The 18,219-nt window shown below is 39.3% G+C and overlaps 1 protein-coding gene across 1 annotated transcript in view; it reads right to left on the reverse strand.

Annotated features, from left to right (window-relative positions):
- LOC109960222 (leucine-rich repeat and fibronectin type III domain-containing protein 1-like protein) overlaps positions 1–18,219 on the reverse strand; it is a 183,754-nt gene that overhangs the window by 67,846 nt on the left and 97,689 nt on the right. The window contains exons 3-8 of the mRNA XM_020600160.1: positions 7,062–7,278; positions 5,487–5,638; positions 4,973–5,226; positions 4,476–4,719; positions 4,177–4,334; positions 2,672–3,052 (exon numbers count right to left, since the gene is read on the reverse strand). Coding sequence (XP_020455816.1) covers positions 2,672–3,052; positions 4,177–4,334; positions 4,476–4,719; positions 4,973–5,226; positions 5,487–5,638; positions 7,062–7,254 — 1,382 coding nt within the window. The 5' untranslated portion in view covers positions 7,255–7,278. The remainder of the gene's footprint in view (positions 1–2,671; positions 3,053–4,176; positions 4,335–4,475; positions 4,720–4,972; positions 5,227–5,486; positions 5,639–7,061; positions 7,279–18,219) is intronic.

Genomic DNA, 18,219 nt, shown 5'->3' on the forward strand with positions numbered 1-18,219 from the left:
CTCTGCCATAAAGCCCCGACTGGTGGGGGGCTGCAGTGATGGTTGACTTTCTACAACTTTCTCCCATCTCCCGACTGCATCTCTGGAGCTCAGCCACAGTCATCTTTGGGTTCTTCTGTACCTCTCTCACCAAGGCTCTTCTCCCCCGATAGCTCAGTTTGGCCGGACGGCCAGCTCTAGGAAGGGTTCTGGTCGTCCCAAACGTCTTCCATTTAAGGATTATGGAGGCCACTGTGCTCTTAGGAACCTTAAGTGCAGCAGAAATTTTTTTTTGTAACCTTGGCCAGATCTGTGCCTTGCCACAATTCTGTCTGTGAGCTCTTCAGGCAGTTCCTTTGACCTCATGATTCTCATTTGCTTTGACATGCACTGTGAGCTGTAGGGTCTTAGACAGGTGTGTGGCTTTCCTAATCATGTCCAATCAGTATAATCAAACACAGCTGGACTCAAATGAAGGTGTAGAACCATCTCAGGGATGATCAGAAGAAATGGACAGCACCTAAGTTAAATATATGAGTGTCACAGCAAAGGGTCTGAATACTTATGACCATGTGATATTTCAGTTTTTCTTTTTTAATAAATCTGCAATAATGTCAAACATTCTGTGTTTTTCTGTCAATATGGGGTGCTGTGTGTACATTAATGAGGAAAAAAATGAACTTAAATGATTTTAGCATATGGCTGCAATATAACAAAGAGTGAAAAATTTAAGGGAGTCTGAATGCTTTTCGTACCCACTGTAATTGTTGTCTCTGGTTCTGAAAAGCAACCTGGAACTGAAATTGTAAAATAGTTTTAGTGGAGTTAAAAGTATATTTGCCTCTGAAATGTAGTGAAGTTGAAATATGAACTAGCATAAAAGTAAAATACTCAAGTTAAGTACAGATACCTCAAAATTGTACAGTACAGTACTTGAGTAAATGTACTTAGTTACTTTCCACCACTGTCAGTGTGTGAAAGATGCAGCATGCTGTAACCCAAATAGAGTGCATGTTCTGTTTCTGTTTTAAGACTAACTATATCCAAATTATCATTATTACTGATATTAGCAGTAGTAGTTTTTATTTGTTTTTTTCTTTTGGGTGGGGGGGCGATAATCTTAATCACATAGGGAGTTGTTGGTATACGATGTAAATATAGGTGATTCAAAATTCATATTGTCTATGGTGATGACTTTTTTCTGGTTAAGCTTAGCTAGTTATTATCTGCTTGATTTTGCAAGCTTGGTTCGGCTGAATCCCCAGCCCCTCCCTAACTGCGATGAAACAGGCAAGACTGGTCTCTTTCAACTGGTGACCCCTCTGACAGGAGCTGCTACACCAGGTATGGCTAGAAGAACACTGTTTTTCTGCAGCCTCAGCTTGCCTGCTGATGATATTAACATTTGCAACTTACATAAGAGTTGAAAAAATATGTACAAGATCTGTTCTTACGCAGTGGCAGTAAACACAGCACAGGCATGCTGATAATTCTGTATTCAGAGCTCAACCGTATCTTAAGGGCTGACAAACATTAATGTTAGCTATGGTAAACAGAAGGGTTTTACTGCTAAGTACTGATATTCCCTGATAGACAAACACATCAGAGAGCTTTTCGGAGCAGGGCTTCTTACAACACAGGTATCCAGGTGACTGTGTCAGAAGGACAGAAACATGCTGGTCTACTAGTGAGTGTCAGTGTTCCACCAGAATCCTTGCATTTCCATCAGAGAAAAGATTAGTATGGCAGTAGCTTCTCATGGCTGGTTAGCTCTCACTCTCTTGTGCAGTGGTCAGTCTCCCCGTGTTCCCTGACCCTCAGTATCACACACTATATTGCCACATACAATTGTTGCTCTCCTCTGTTGTGGGGACTGGTAGAATTTGAGGCTATAGTTTCTCTTTAAGTCAAAGGAAATAAAATAAAATAGATTAAAATAAAATAAAAATCGAATATACATTTATCCATCCATCCATTATCTATCATTATCTATACTGCTTATTCCGGGGGGGGGATGATTGTTGTACACACAGTCTTACCTACTGCAGATGCCTTCCCTCTTTCTAAATGAGAACTTTGAGAACTTTAACCAATAAAGGTTGTAGTAGTTTGACAGTCACCTGAATCAAAAGAGTATCAGTCTGAGTGAAATCTTAAAAGATAATGACAGTGTCAAGTGAGGCCCCACAAAACATAGAAATGCAACTTGTTATAAAGCTGTAATGTAAATTCCAGAAGTGAAACTGCACAGGAAAAACTTCAGCCAAGTGATGCAACATTGAAGCAAGCTGACAGACAAGCATCAAAATTTGTTAACCAGCTAGATTCCTTACACTTGGCCCAGGCTTTCCTGGCAATCGTCCTGTTCTACTACAGATGTCTATATCATTTCAGTTGATTAGACCTTTATGCCTGGATAACTGGCTAATCTCCATTGGTATCATCCGTCATGTGTCCTCATTCTCACAGCAGTGGCTCATATCTGCTGAATAACTTGCACACAACTGGACATACACACACACACACACACACACACACACACACACACACACTTACAAACACATACAGGTACATGAAGGAATTTTACTACTATGCCTTAAAAGGTTTGCAGAAGTCACCACAGACATTGTTCTACAGAGAAAGCTAGAACACAGACTCACAGATTATAAACTGGAAATATAGATAGACTGACCTGTAAACCAGTGCATCATCCCCAGAGCTGTTGTACTGGATCTGGAACATCCTGACTCCAGATGTAGGAGTCTGACTGCTCCATCTGATGAGGGCAGAGTTTCCTTTCAGTTCTACCAATGACACCCTCCGGTCTACCCCCCTTGTCTCGTTGTTTGGCAGCGCAACCTTAGAGGAGGTTAGAATGTCAGAAGGGGCAGGTTCAGAGGACTGGTCTCGACTGCGGCTTGTGCTGTTTGCCAGATGGGGTATTGCCGTGACAACAAGCTCCACCCTTCCCGTGGATTCACCTGCTGCATTAGAGGCAATGCAAGTGAAGTTACCCGAATCCTTCAGGGATGTTACATTGATCTCCAGGCTTCCATTGGGCAGAACTAAGGTTCTGAAACAAAGTGACATTGAGATATGCCATAATGTTATTAATTCCACAAATTAATTGATATATTAACTGACATTTATGTTGCATGTATATTACAACAAAATAAAAACATATAGGGAGCTTTACAATAGTTCAAACAGTGACGATTTTTTTCCCATTTTCTCGACTTCAAGCCAAATAAACTGGCTCCGAGCCATTCAGATTTCCAATAGTAATTTTCTGCAACTTGAGTTGGCAGAATCATATTAAACTGGGCCAGGCCATACCATTCCACGAATATGGTGCCATTTGACAAAAAATTGCACCCCCATTATTTTATTGAATAAAGGAGCAGGACACATTCAGTAGCCAGCAGTTGCAAAATGATCCACAATTGATCTGTCAGTTTAAATTTAAGAGGTAACTCATTAAACCCTCCTTCTTTGTTACCTTCATGGGAGCCAATTGGTAATCAGTGTTCTTCTTATCAACCCATTTACTCTGACCTGCACTTTGTTGCCCCCAGCACCTGATACTGATGCCAGTTTCCACCACGAGCATCCATCCAGACTACACCGTGACTACCTTGTTGAAGTGTTAAAACGATGCTCTACATCGATAAACAAACCTTTCCTGATCAAAATATATAAAGATGCAAACACAAATACTGAATCAAAGAGCACCTAAGCAAGGAATTTAAGAGTTATGACCTTTTCTTTAAAAAAAAAAAGTATTGATTTTATAACTAATGTTGTATTTGAAACAACTATTGTAGACATATTGTATGTGCCAACTAGGTTTCAGATTCAGATTCCGACCTCAGCAGCTACCTTCTAATCCTGTTCCAGGCCTACATGCGTCATGTAGCTACAGCCTACTACTACAGCCAAAACATAAATTATGTCAGACACACTACCTTTTTGACTTGGGCTTGAGCTGGAGCCATACAGGAAGTAGTATTTAAACAACCCCTCTCTTGAATGTGCCAACAGGTTTGCCAGATTGCTGACGCCTTTGAGTATGGAAGGGTGCATTCAGTTGGCACGTCAACACCTTGGCTTTTATTTTGAAAGACTGTATGCTCTATTGGGGTAGGGAGAAAAGTAGTGTTCTGTATTTCACACTAGGCTATAGGAAAATGTTAATACCTGGAGCCATTGGATATAAGTCGTCCTTCAGGGCTAATCCAGTGGACTTCAGGCTCTGGGTCACCGTTTGCTTTGCACTTTAGGCTGGCAGGCTGGCCTTCCATAGCCACAGTATGAGGTGACTTACGGGTCAGAACTGGTGGGTCACAAATAAACTCCTAAAAGGGTAAAACAGATAAGGTCAGACTTACAAATGTAATATTTTTACTGGTATATTAGTTTCATTATTAAAAGTTTGTCCCAGATTCAAAGTCACTTTCTTTATTAGTTTCCTGCGTAACACACATGAAAAACATCACCTCTTCAGGTATTGTCCAGAAGTATTTGGCACTGAGGTCAGGTGGAGAAGCACACGTCTCGAGGTCATCCTCTCTGGTTAGTCTCCTCAACCACAGAAGCTCACAGTTACAGTGAAGGGGATTACCACCAAAACTCAACACCAGGGAGGAGAGGGGGGAGCCTTTGGACTTGGCATAAACTGGGATTCTCAGGAACAATGGGTCTGGAGGAATTTTTTTCAGCTTGTTGGATGTCATGTCTAGCCTGTTAAAGGATAGGGTGTAGGAAGGACAGGTGAAAGGGGGGTATTATTATTAGCTCTATAATAATTCATTTGGTTGATCAGTAAACCAGCCAGTGCTTCACGTACAGGAGAGCATGTTATTTTGAATATTAAGGATATTTTAAATTTCTTGTTGAATATATTGTATTTAATTATTAAGATCACTGTGCATTATCTATCTCTACACACATAATCCACCCATGTGTCCATACCTCAGGCTATCTACACATTTACCTGGCCAGTTTGTGTAGGTTGGTGAATACCCCTTGGGGAACATTTTCTATGACGTTATGATCCATATTTAGGGTATTGACGTTGGTCAAGAACCCGATTGTGTCCCAGGGCACCTCTGCAAGGTTATTGTAACTGAGGTCTAGATCCTCCAGTGTGGACAGGAAGTCGTCAAAGGCATGGGGAGATATGGAGTGGAGCTGGTTGTTGGCCAGGATCAGGTGGCGAAGGTTGGTCAGGCCTTTGAAATGATCATCCTAGTTGGCGAAAAAGTGAAAATGCTGTGAGAAACAGAGTAATGTCATTATACAGATAATGGGTCTATCTACTGTATTGTTATATATAGTATAGAGAGAATATATCTTTCAGTAGTTGCTCTATCTTTCAGTAGTGTGTATCCAATAACCACGCATACAGTTTTAGACTCTAAGGCTTTTAAGTCTGTTTATTAGTCCAGTGATCCATCTGATGACCCTTCCATTCACCATCAATACAGTCATCCACCCATCAAGCTTACCTTGATCACAGTTAATCTATTAGAATCCAGATGGAGTGCTCTCAATCGCCGCAGGTCACTGAAAGCTGAAGGGAGGATCTGACTGATGGTGTTTCTAGACAGGGTCAGATGTAGCAGGGCGGTCATATTGGCAAAATCCTTTCTTCGGACAGCTGGGAGTAAGAGGAATAACCACAAAAAGACCCCATCAACCTAAAGTTCTAAGTAACTAGATATATTATATATGCACAGTATTAGATAAAGAAAGAGAAGTCAGAATGTGCACAAATGATTGCCTGGCCCCAGAAAGAAATGCTTTCATTTAAGTGGAGGACTTGGATTTGTGAGGTGCCGTAGCTTTTTATAAAATCTTTTTTCTGGGAGGAAATGAAGTCTGCCTTTACTTGTTTCTGAAAAATATTCATATTCATATTTAGATTGACAAATCCATGCCTAATTAGCTTCCTGCATTCAGACGCAAGGACCCACACATAATCTGGCTTTGCTCAAAATGAGATACAGAATATTAGTTTTGTGTAGTGATAGACTAAACTTGATTTGGATGTGAACAATGTAACTTAAATAAATATAGCTGTGTGATATTTGTAATGGCACATCAAATTATCTTTCTGGACCCTGTGAAAGTAGTCTCTTTATAGCTTGTGTGTCTTTTGTTTTCGTCAGCTATGGAACAGTTTCTTTTTAGTCAAGCCTGGGAAGATTAGGTGGCCTTGGCGAGACCTAATGGGGACCCAGATTAAAGTAAAAAGATAAAGAAACACTTCAGTTCTTAAAAATAAGTACATTTCAAAGTATAATAGAAAACTCTGTGATATAAGGAGGAAGTTAATCATGAATGAGATTTATGAGATTGACCTACCAAACAAACAAAAAAGGATGAAAGTTAAAAAGAAATCCGCAGACAGAATTGTTCCAAAATAAAGTACATATGCTGCCAATTATCAACCAGCTACAGCATTTGTTTCCATTTAAACAACCAATCCAAGCATATCAAGCAGTGAGATACATTCACTGGCCACTTTATTAGGTACAACTGTATACACTTCAGTGCAACATTTCCGCTTTAGTATCTGTGTTTATGAAGCTCAAAATGGTGAAATTGTCATAAATGTATAAATTCAAATGTATGTTTATCATTAGGGTCATAGTTAAAGGTGGTGTTCAGAGGTGTCTCTGTATTTTTGGCTTCCCCAGCTACATACCTGTTCATGAGAGGGTCAGAATATTAAGAACACCTCTGAATATAATGTAATCTAGTACAACACCACCTTTAACTATGACCTCAATGATAAACGAATAGTTTAATTTATACATTCATGACAATTTCACCAAAAACTGAAACATTTTGAGCTTCATAAACACAGATTTTAAGGTGGAAGTTTTGCATTGATTCACATACAGTACAACTGTACAAGTGTACCTAATAAAGTGGCTTGTGAGTATAATAGTAAACACTGTAAATGGAGCAATTCGTGATAGTATGTTGTGACTAACATACTACGTGCACCATTTGAATTTCAGTGGTATACTTCATTGAATAGAATAAAGGACACACTGGCAGATATAGTACGTTACCTGTAATGAAGTTCTCTTGAAGCCGTAGCTCCACAGTGCGTCGGTCAATGGCAGCAGGAACGAACAGCAGTCCTGTCTTAGAGCAGAGGATAGCGAGCGATGGAGAAAGGCTCTGGCACATACAGCGTTTCGGACATGGCTGCCCCCTGCATGCTACTGCCAGCACCAGCAAAGAGATCCACAGCCGTTCCATTATCCTCCACTGGGAACAGGGCAGCTGGAAGACAAAAATAAGTGAGCAGTTAATGAAACTGGATACAAAGATCATAAAAAAAAAAAAAATAAAAAAAAAGGCAACTGATCCGGTAGTGGTAAACCAGAGTGAATCTCCAACATGTTCTCATTCCCATGGCGTCAAATTCTGACGTCTTGTCAAGTACCTTGTGTGTCTCACATTGATGCTCAAGGGTGCCTTTGGCATCCATATAAAATGCTTGGGTTTTTCATTACAAAACAGCGTTAGCCCACTTGCATCAGTACACAAAAATGACATGAGAGAGAGGTTTATTAGTTGTGTTGCCTGTGCTGCCTTATGTAGACAAAAAACAAAATAGACTGATAGAACTAGCAGAATATTTTTGTAGGTATATACTGTATAACTCTGTGATTACAGCTTACACAGTTGAATTGCAGAGTAATTCTATAGCCAAACTGCTACTGAGCACAATTCTCACTTAAAAAACAACTTTAAAACTTTACAATACAGCCAGGCTACAGAGAGGAAAGGGAGAGGTAGATCATGACTCTGCTCAGAAGCTGAACAAAATTGCACAATGCTGTGAGCTCATAATGGGCCCTATCATCATGTGGGTACATGGTGAGCTGACATTTTCCGGAGGCGCACCAGGGATTTTTGTTTTTTTCCCCACCAGTAACTGTTTGATGTTTCAGAAAGAATATCAAAGTGGAGTTTATCCAGTGGTAAATTGTAGTTTTGGTTTCAAGGTTGCATTATCGCTACAACATCCACTGTTTAGGAACAGCACATTGTATTTTTACTTTGATTATGGTAATAATACCAGTGAGGCAGAATAAAGGTTAATAACTGTATCATTCTTGTATCATTTAGGCTTGTTGGCTGAATTGGGACTTAATGCCAAAACTGAAGGTTTGTGTTCTATCTGCAGTCTCCAGTCAAAGTGATGCACTCATGTCAGATTCACTGTAGTTTCTTTAAATAATCTTCAACAACACTCTGTTGTTATAGAGCATATTCTAAGCATACATACTGTACGCCTGTTCTCTTATCCACATCTAGCTGTATTTCTTTTATGTCTCAGTATTCTAGATTAGTTTTTAGTATATTTATTCTAGACATCATGACAGCCTCTGTTCCTTCAAAAACTGTCAGACAAAACTGCTCTTTCCAGTTCACACCATTTAAACTCCCCCAGGACGATCCCAGTAAACCGTTTCCAACAACACCTACTTTATTTGACAAGACTGTCAAAAGTAGCACCTGAGGTGCTACATTTTTAATTACACTATAGGTTTGCTTGTGTTTGCCATGACATTCTGAGGTAGAACATAATCATGACTAGTCATAAGAGTGACAGTAAAATGATGTATAAATCCACAACAATCTGTTGATTATAAGCAGTATACATTTGGTTAATAACTGAATGTTTATCCCTTCTTATTAAGGCTTAAGTAGATTATTGTTCTCCTGGTTTGGCAGTAGCAACATTATTGTTGTTTTGAGACACAATTTAATCAGTGGTGCAAGAAAATCTGCAAAAGATCACTTTCTAGCATGGACTTTTGTGTTGACTGTGTTACAATACGTTCATACTCGTGTGATTAGGAATATGTTTATTGTGTGCTCTGTTTTACGGCTGCAACTAAAGTTTACCTCCATTATTGATGCATATGTAGATCATTTGATTGATTACTAATCAAGTAATTAATTGGTTAGTTTTGTCAAAAAAAAAATCTGTTTTCCCTCAGTCCAACTGTTGCATTTTTTCGGACCAACAATCCAAAATCCAAATATACTCAGTTTATAAATGAGCAAAGACAGGTAATCACAGGTTTCAGTTCAGTCTCAGACATTGTTTCACCTGCTCTTTTAATTAAATTTCATAGTCCATCAAGTTGCAATGCAGTCAATAACTGCTGCATAGCACATTCTGCAGACATCGTGACAGAAAGACAATATAGTCTCTGTGACCATGGTGTTAACAAATGGTTTTTTAGCATCATCAGAATGTTGGTGAGCCTCAAAATTCCCGATTTGGATGAAGCTTACACTAATTAAACCTGGCTCCTGATAAACAGGTTATACATTAGGACAAATTAATTGGCCTTGACTTCATGAATTTATTTTAATTTCATTATACAGATAGAATTGGTTAACTACTTTTTGCATTTTAAATTATGCATCTGTCATCTGCTGTAAATTAATAAGGCAGTCAAAGTGTCACTGAAATCATGGAGGATCAAATCCTGCTTGTCACAGTTTAACCGGGCAGCTAAATATGGAAGCTTTCTCACTGTCAAACAATACAGACGTGACTGGTGTGATGTGTGTGTGCACCAATGGGCAGCAGTATCTTAGCCTTCCTAATCAATAGCATTGAACAAAACAATCTGTTCAATAGGAGGTCTCTGCACTACCTGGCCATCCCACTCTTAGAACTTAGATTTCCCTATTATCCAGTTCAGTGAGTCTGCCAAATATATACAAACAAACAAAAGAAAGTGCATGCAATCTCCTGAGCCTCCTAAAAATAGATATGCTGTAATCTGATACTTCATGTTCTCCATCCTCCCACAACGCACAGCAGAAACAATGATTAGCTATAACTTACAGTACATACACAGACACTTCAGTCCTGTCAGTCTTTCCATTTTTCACCCTCTGTCATTCAGTATTTATCTCTGATATTGATTATTCCCCCATTCCAATTCCCTCATGCAGCACTCAATTCACCTGTTCTTTTCTCAGACATACTCATGGCCGTATTCTCTCCGCACATTGTACTCACTCCATAATCACTCTTTCTAAACCCATGTGAATGCACCAAATGCTATACAAACAATGTGATGTTGTTTGCTCTCAGTTTTTTCATGATTTATAGCATTTGCTTCACCACCACCACCCGCCCACTTTGCCTTTCTATCATTTGCTCTAGCTGTCCATCATTCTCTGTAACTAATGCAATTTCCTTCACCCCAACTCATTTTGCTTCTCTATTTCTATCTTTTATAGTACATTGCTCTTGTTGTTGGTCTCTGCCATCCTACCTGCCTCTCTGCTCTTCTTCCTTGTATTTCTCTTAAACCTTTTTTATAAAGCTTGATGCCTATGAAGGATGCAGTTAACCATTCCTAATTACGCCCTCACAAACTCTTCCTTTCCTTGCCTTTCTCATGATCATTTATCTTGCAGGTCCCCTTCCTCAGTCATTTCTGTTCTCCAGTTCCCTATGCTCACTGCATATTTCCCTCCATCAGCCATCCCTCATTCTGTCTCACTCACTTTAATGACTGCTTTATTGTAACGTATCTTTTGCGTGTTTATGTTGCAGAAATTGGTACCAACTGTGATTTTAAATGCACACAACCCTCACTTGGTTCACCCACTCATCCAGCTTACAAGTGTACAGTATGAGTCTACTTCACAGTAAAATAACTGTTTGATTTTAAACATTTACACAGGTCTTCCCACTCATTCAAACTATGTGTTTTTGAGGCAATTCAATTATGGAGGTATGGGATTTGTGTGTAATTTAGTGTGGATGATCACGATCAGTCACCCACCATTACTCACTGCTGTGCTTGTTCAGCTATGGAGAGTTAATAACACAAGAGGAAACAGATCCAAGCTGTCTGCCCTTGTTACTAGTTTGATTAGGCCATTACAGTTGTTGGCACTGATTTGATTGACATCCTAATGTTCTGCAATTGGTAGCTGTTCTGGCACCTTTGGTGCAAGCTAGAGCTTGACAGGTCTGTTCCAACTAAGTGAAACTCCACCTGGTTTAAATCAGTATTGCCGTCTTACACAATCTCATACCCAGTCTCATAATGCATGATAGAGTGAATACTGCTGAAAAGTATGACAAAATAGATTAATCTTGTGGCAAACCTTGCATCTAATCTACTCTCAGGCCTATCTATAATTTGAATAGCAAAGGTTTTTTTTAGCAGTCCATCGGATTCCAAAGCATGGTGACATGGAAGTGGAGATAATCATTGATGTCCATAAATTTTCCTTGGTGTATACAGCCTGTGCTTTAAGCTCACTTGGATTTGGAGGAAGTTGTTTGCAAGTGAAACTACAGTACCGGGCAGTATGGTGTTGTTGTACTGTATTTAGTACTGCTCCCTTACAGCGAGAAAGTTCTGGGTTTGGCCAACTGGGGCTTGGCGTTTGCAGTGTTCTCCCTTTGCCTGTGTGGGGTGGGGGCTCCAAGTACTCCAGCTTCCTCCCATAGTCCAAAAACATGCAGACTAGATTAATTGGTGACTGTACATTCTCACAGGTGTGAATGGTTGTCAGACTGTGTGTCAGTCCTGTGATATAGGCCTTTTCTACTGTAGAAGCCTACCAACTTGTAACAGAACTTTTACCCCTTGTCTGCTTTTATTGCCACTGACCACCACCTGCTTTGGAGATGAGTTATTGGAGCTAAATTCTCCTGATTCAGCTTCCAGGAGCTCAGTGGCCATTGCATTACTGGCAGATTTTGTTGCACCATAATTAAGGAGCATTATAATTGTTGACTCAATGCTCTGCTCAGCTGTGTAGGGTGTAGAGAGGACCTACACAGGTCCGCCCTTGTGTGAACAGAGACCAACAAGGGGAAAAATACAGTGGAAAAGTAGAGTTTTACAGTCCACCAGATTACGGGTATGGGAAGCTCAAGTTCCCATGGTGTAAAAAATAGACTGGCGACCTGTCCAAGGTACACCCCTTCTCTTGCCCAATCTGTAATTGACTCCAGCCCTCTGAGGGATAAGTGGCATAGCTAATGGATGGATGGAATGAACTACATTGGCCAGTTTTAATTTACTTTCTCTTGACTGCTTCAGAATGTCCTATAGGGCCATACTACACTTTAAAGGTTACATTTGCTTAACAGAATTAAACAGTATTGAATGGATCCTGGTAAAATCATTGTTCAAGGTTGGTCTAGGGAGAGGACTTGAGTTTTTGGTTGCAGCCTTCTTTTGGCTTGAGCTGAAATGATTAGTTAATTAATACATTAGTTGATAATCATTTAATTGTTTCTGGTTCCAGTTTCAGTTTGAAATATGAACATTTACTGTTCTTTAATTGTGCTTATGTGCTAAAAAGTTGAATATCATAGAATTTAAACTTCTGGTTAGGAAAAACAAACTTTGATGCCATTACTTTGAGATTTAGGAAATTGTCATATGCATTTTTCACTATTTGTTTTTAATTTCATAGACCAAAAGATGAAATGAGAAATTAATCAGCAGATTAGTTGATTAAAAATGAATTGTTATTTGACACCTGGTCTTGGTCATGATTCACACTCTTCTGTGCTTGATCTAGGACTCAGCTTTGGCGGTCTCAGTTGATTGGACTCTGACTTGTAAACCTTTTGCTCAATGAACTCATATAAGTTAAATGGCGCAAGTATAAATGATCAGACAATGAGCAGATCCAGCAGTTCAGTAAAGGAAAAACCGTGTGATTTACATTAGACATAATTGGATGAGATACTGTGTCCTTCATGGAGCTCACTTGTATTAAACCTATCTTTGACCATCATAAAGCTCAAAATGTGCCCATGCTGAACAAATGTCATGGGTCCAACACAGACACCAGTTGCAATGGATTTTGCTCAGGGGTCCCTAAATGAAGCCTACAGTATAAAAAACTGCCAAACCATGGAAGTCACTGACGAATCTGGCCCACCATGGTCCATCAACCAGCAGCACCTTTAATCTGTGGAAATCTGAAACAGCACAAGGAATCTATTCAATAAGAACTGGGTGTAGGACTGCGGGGAGCAGTCAGTAGCATGTCCTCAGTGTAAAGATGTAGTTCACAAAATTATATTAAACCAAGCTGATGCCTGACAGACCATGTCATTCCAGTCTTATGCAGAAATAACTCAAGGGATTGGAATATGAGTCTAGTTTGCATGCTGCATTTATGCATCTTCTTGATTTCAGTTTAATCACACAGAATGACTAGCGACACACTCGAGACAAAGCTCATAAATTTGCAGGATTTAGAGGAAAACAGAGCAGAACCATCAAATTTTGCTGGTAAATCAGGCCACACACTGCAGTCGCCCACTAAATGCCAGGCTGCCACCATCCATGAACAGCAAAAGTGTCATTGAAACCATTTTTAGACATATCTTTTTTTCCTGGACAAATGACATTTAATTGTGCCAAATGTCAGATCATTAAAGTTTAGTATAATGGTCCTGTTTAACATTTCAGAAGTAACAGACAAAAGCACTGAGCGTGATTTTGCAGTAATTACACTGGAGGGCTCTGCATTGATATTCATTTTCAATAGGTGACTGTAAAAACTGCCAGAACAACACTGGGGATTCTCCAGCACTGACAAATGTTTATGTTTTTATGTTTTTGCAAAGTAAGGTACAAACACATGCTGACAGTCTCTTTGTTTTGCTTGACAGTATGATCTCCATTTTGCATTTGTGAATCAATAAGCTGCTGCCAGGCATGGGATTTTTCAATGTGTTTCGGGCAGATATTGTAGCAGACTGGAATGCTGCATTGCTATATGTGTCGAAAATGCTGAGAATATGTAACAAAATAGTTGTTAGCTATGGTAAAAAAAAAAAATCCAAGAGATATTGAAAGCACTTCAAACATACATAGTTGTAGGTACCATTGCTTTGGAGGACATAAAAAGAGTGTGAAGTCTTTGGCTTCAGTAATAATGGAGAGTTCAGAAGAAAGCAGTAATTAGCAACACACAAAAACACCTCACATGTTCATTTTCTAAAGGAAAGAAAATCTCCTTCACATGTTATATCGACCCTACCTGTGAAGATAAAAGACAGCCCCTTGTGCTCCTTTCTGAGTCCATTTTTCTTTATTGTTCCACACCCAATCAATGGAAACAAGGAGGTGTTTTACTAATGTGTTCATTGTAAATATAGCAGCCGGCGATGCTAGTGTTTGAAGAAACTTGAGTTTTCTTTCAATTAAATTGTGCTTTCTTGTGATTATGCCCGTGCTCTTCAATCAGAAAGAACTAGAGATGATCAAAGTAGCACAAAACCAGCTCTTATCTCAATGCATTCACAATGGACGATAAACAGGCAACAATTATGGTGTTCACACTTAAAGAATTAACCTAAGTGAACTAAAAATCCTATGTTTTTTCAGCCCTTGTCTTAAGCAATTCATTAAAATCTCACTAAACACACATTAATAAGAAGCATATACTGTAAGAGGGATGGAGGAAACAGAGGTTTGAAATAAGGAGGGAAATGATCACAGAAAATGGTGTGATTCTCAAGACAAGTCAGTGGAAAGGGGCAAAAGAGTGAAAGCACCACAGCAGGTAGTGAGGAAGAATGATTGGTGGAATAAGAAGAAAATTAATTAGATGAAAGAGGGGAGAACAATTAAGATTCAAAACTTGAGAGAAGACTCAGTGTAGATTTAACTTTAACTAATTAAAGTTGCCTCAAAGAGCTCATCTCAGTAAGTCTAGATAAGCAGAAACACTTCCAGAAACAACTTCCTTCTGTGGAAGACACTCTCAGTCACCTGGTGACGTGACTCGCATGCTCTAGTAATACCTCACACTGAAGGGATTATGGAAATCATCTTTGAAAGTGATATCTGAAGTTCCAGAAATGAATGCAGATCTTGGCCTTGAGTTCTCTATCTTTGGCTTAACAAGGTAATGCAGGATTGTAACCTCTGAGCAAGCAAATGTCATTTCATTTCCTCCCTTAATTACCCACTGAAGGATACCTGTATAATGGCAGCCCTTATTGCCTCCATCCCAAGCCGGGTTATGTAATGTTATATCTTCATGAATTTCAAATCTAATTTACTGTAAGGGCTTCTGGTGTTAAATTTTTATTCCAGCTGGTAAACCTTGGATCTGACAATCTAGGCTCACTCTCTTTGGAGAAACACTCTAGTTGCAAAGCCTATATCCTGTAAACTTATGCTCTATATGCACCTTTAAAACATCAACACTGTAACACAATCCAACAGAATGGCCCTGAATCAAGACTTTTAAGACAATATCGGTGTTATTTTTAATAAATGGAAAAGATAACAGATGACAATAATGAGTGCTTCCATCAATGTGTGCCTAGCCTTTTACTGGAAGTGTATGATGATGGGGGTCATGTTTCTGTCAGTCGTATTATTCGTATTTTCTCAGGATGCACAGATACCGACCAATACCAGTATTGGGTATCAGGTCTGATTCCACCCTGTATTTGTCCTTGAACTTTTAAAAATTGTCCTATACTATGTACCGATACCATTTAACAGCTGGCTGAGCAGGTCGTTATGTGGAGAAGAAATGTCAGTAGTAAGAGGATATTTTTAAATAAGTGACGATGACAAAAATAAATCCGCCTGTAAGCTCTGACTCTCCTCTTTGTTTGTGTGTCTATGAGCGCCCCTCCGTCCCCGTCTCACACAGACACAAGGTCACATTTTACAGAGATGTTAACAGTCAATATGGACAATGAAATCAAACAGTAATGGAGAGAGTCATTAATCAAACACCTGTTGAACAAGCAGAACACAACAACATACACAACTTGCAAAAGTGCAACGTCTTCACTCTCCTCATGGTTAAAATGCCTGGTCCCGTTCATCCACTGAACCTATATGGTGCTTGTTCTACTGATTGTCCCAAATTGTTAATGAGCTCTGTTTATGACAATGGGTTAGGTGTCAGCTGGGATGGGCTCCAGCCTCCCCCCAACCCTATTGAGGAATAAGTAGTATGGATGGATGGATGAATTGAATGTTGGTAGTGCTGTTTGTTATCACACAAAGTTTTCAGATAATTTGCACAGCCTCCTGTTATCAGAATCAGAATCAGCTTTATTGGCTAGGTGTGTTGGACACACGAGGAATTTGACTCTGGTACAGCAGCTCTCAATGTGTACGTACATATTAACAAGCAAAGGGATGTGCATTAGGAAAATAGATATAAAAAAAATAAGTGTAAAGTACTTATAAATAGAAACCTGTCTAGAGACCCTTCTGAATCTCATTAAATAAGGTTTGTCTGTAAAGTCATTGTGTGAATTTAAATTTTTATAGTAGAAACATTATAATTAAATACTTGTATCAGTACTCGGTACTGGCAAGTACTCAAATATAAGTACTCATGTGCTCAGTTTAAAAAAGTGGTATCAATACTCACTGCCTCCCTAGTATTAGCATATAAAATCAGATCAAATTGCAAGCAATAATTGTTTGTGTGATTATTTTTTTTTTAATTTGACTGTTTTTAACCATGTTCTGTCCTACAGACATAGCTGGAAAACTATAAACATGTGAATGCTTTGAAAAGCATCAGTCAGTAACACTTGAGGATAAAAAACAGTTGATTTGCTCTTGAAATCTGCATTTAACACGCAGTAAAACCCAGTGATGTTGCCACAGACACCGATGGGGTGTACCTTTGGCCCAGTGATGATTCATCACCATCAAGCCGATTCTGTACACTGTCATTCATTACATTATAATTGGAAATAATCTACTGATGTGAGCTTTGCAGTTAATACCAGCAATTCATTCAGGTCTGTACATGATTATGTGTGCATGTATATACTGTATGTGTGTCAGATGTTTGTCCTTCTGTGTGTGTTACTGGCCCCTCACTTGGGCTGTGACTAGCCTGCTTTCCCCTCACCTCACAATAAAGATAGATTACCCCGTCAGCTGCAGTGTCTTGTGTGTGTAATTTATTGTATCTGTGAAAATTCATGAATGTGCTAAGTGCACATGTGTACATATGTACGTGTGCATGGTCTTTCTCTGAAGAGTCGACCACAGAGAGAGCGCTTAGTTATTAATAACCTTGAAAGCAGCATCATCTATTTATTGCATGCACACAGACACATGATGTACACACACTCCAAGTGCACAAGTAGTAGACCAATGTACTGTATGTACCAGTATATGTGTGTGTTAGTTAAAGTGAGTGCACGCTTGTGTGCATATGTACCCGTGCATGGGGTTTGGTGTATAATGCTGCAGTGATTAATGGTAAAACAAATCTATACCATTTCTGCTTTCACATTAACACTATACAAACTGTCACTGAGCCAAAGCTGCACCTCCTCTACTCCTTCTCTCACTGCCTTGGTAATTATGTTTCATGGTGTTCTGTTCCTCACAAGGATAGAGGAAATGTGTGAGTGAAATTGGGACCAAAATCTGAAATCAAAGGGTTGAAAGGTATGAAAGCAAGTGAATGAAGGACAGGTGGAGACCTCTTTTCATTTCAAGGCAAAGCAATGAAACGAGATAAAGCTGAAGCAAAAACAAAGTGCTCCTACAGAATGGGGTATCTGTCAAAACCAGTGGTGAAGGCAAAGCTTTTATTGGCTATAAAAAATAAAAAAAAAATTGGTGGGGGACTGTAACTTAGCAACAGCCAGTGACACATGGATGGTAGCAGTGAGGAGGTGGGAAGAGTGTGTGTATGTGTTCTAGTTGTGGGGGTGTAGTGAGAGTGTGTGGATGGGGGCTGTGAGAAAATGCAAGATTGGTCTGGAGATCTCTCAAGTAATGAATGTGGAGTATTGCCGTCAGAGAGGGTGAGAGGGTGAATGTGGAGGAGAGAGAGAGAGAGAGAGAAACTGCACTCATGTTGCATAAATAGTGCAGTAACAGTGTAGTGGTCCACAGTTTTATTTGTGGCCAAGATACACGCTGCATCAAAATATCCTTGTACCATCATGAAAACAAACACATTAAGCTCTAAATCAGAGCAATGTTATCATGGGCACATTAAATAATACAACCCCAAATCAGAAAAAGTTGGAGCAGTATGTAAAATCTAATTTGAAGCTGAAAATAGTGATTTGTAAATCACCTGTGTCCCTTATTACATTTAAAACAACACAGCAACTCATCATTTGATATAATACCTCATCAATTTTATTCTTTGAAATGATATAAATACAAGTTGTTGTCTAATTTTGAC

The sequence above is a fragment of the Monopterus albus genome, unplaced genomic scaffold, assembly GCF_001952655.1.
Source record: "Monopterus albus unplaced genomic scaffold, M_albus_1.0 scaffold45.1, whole genome shotgun sequence".
Lineage (NCBI taxonomy): Eukaryota > Metazoa > Chordata > Actinopteri > Synbranchiformes > Synbranchidae > Monopterus > Monopterus albus.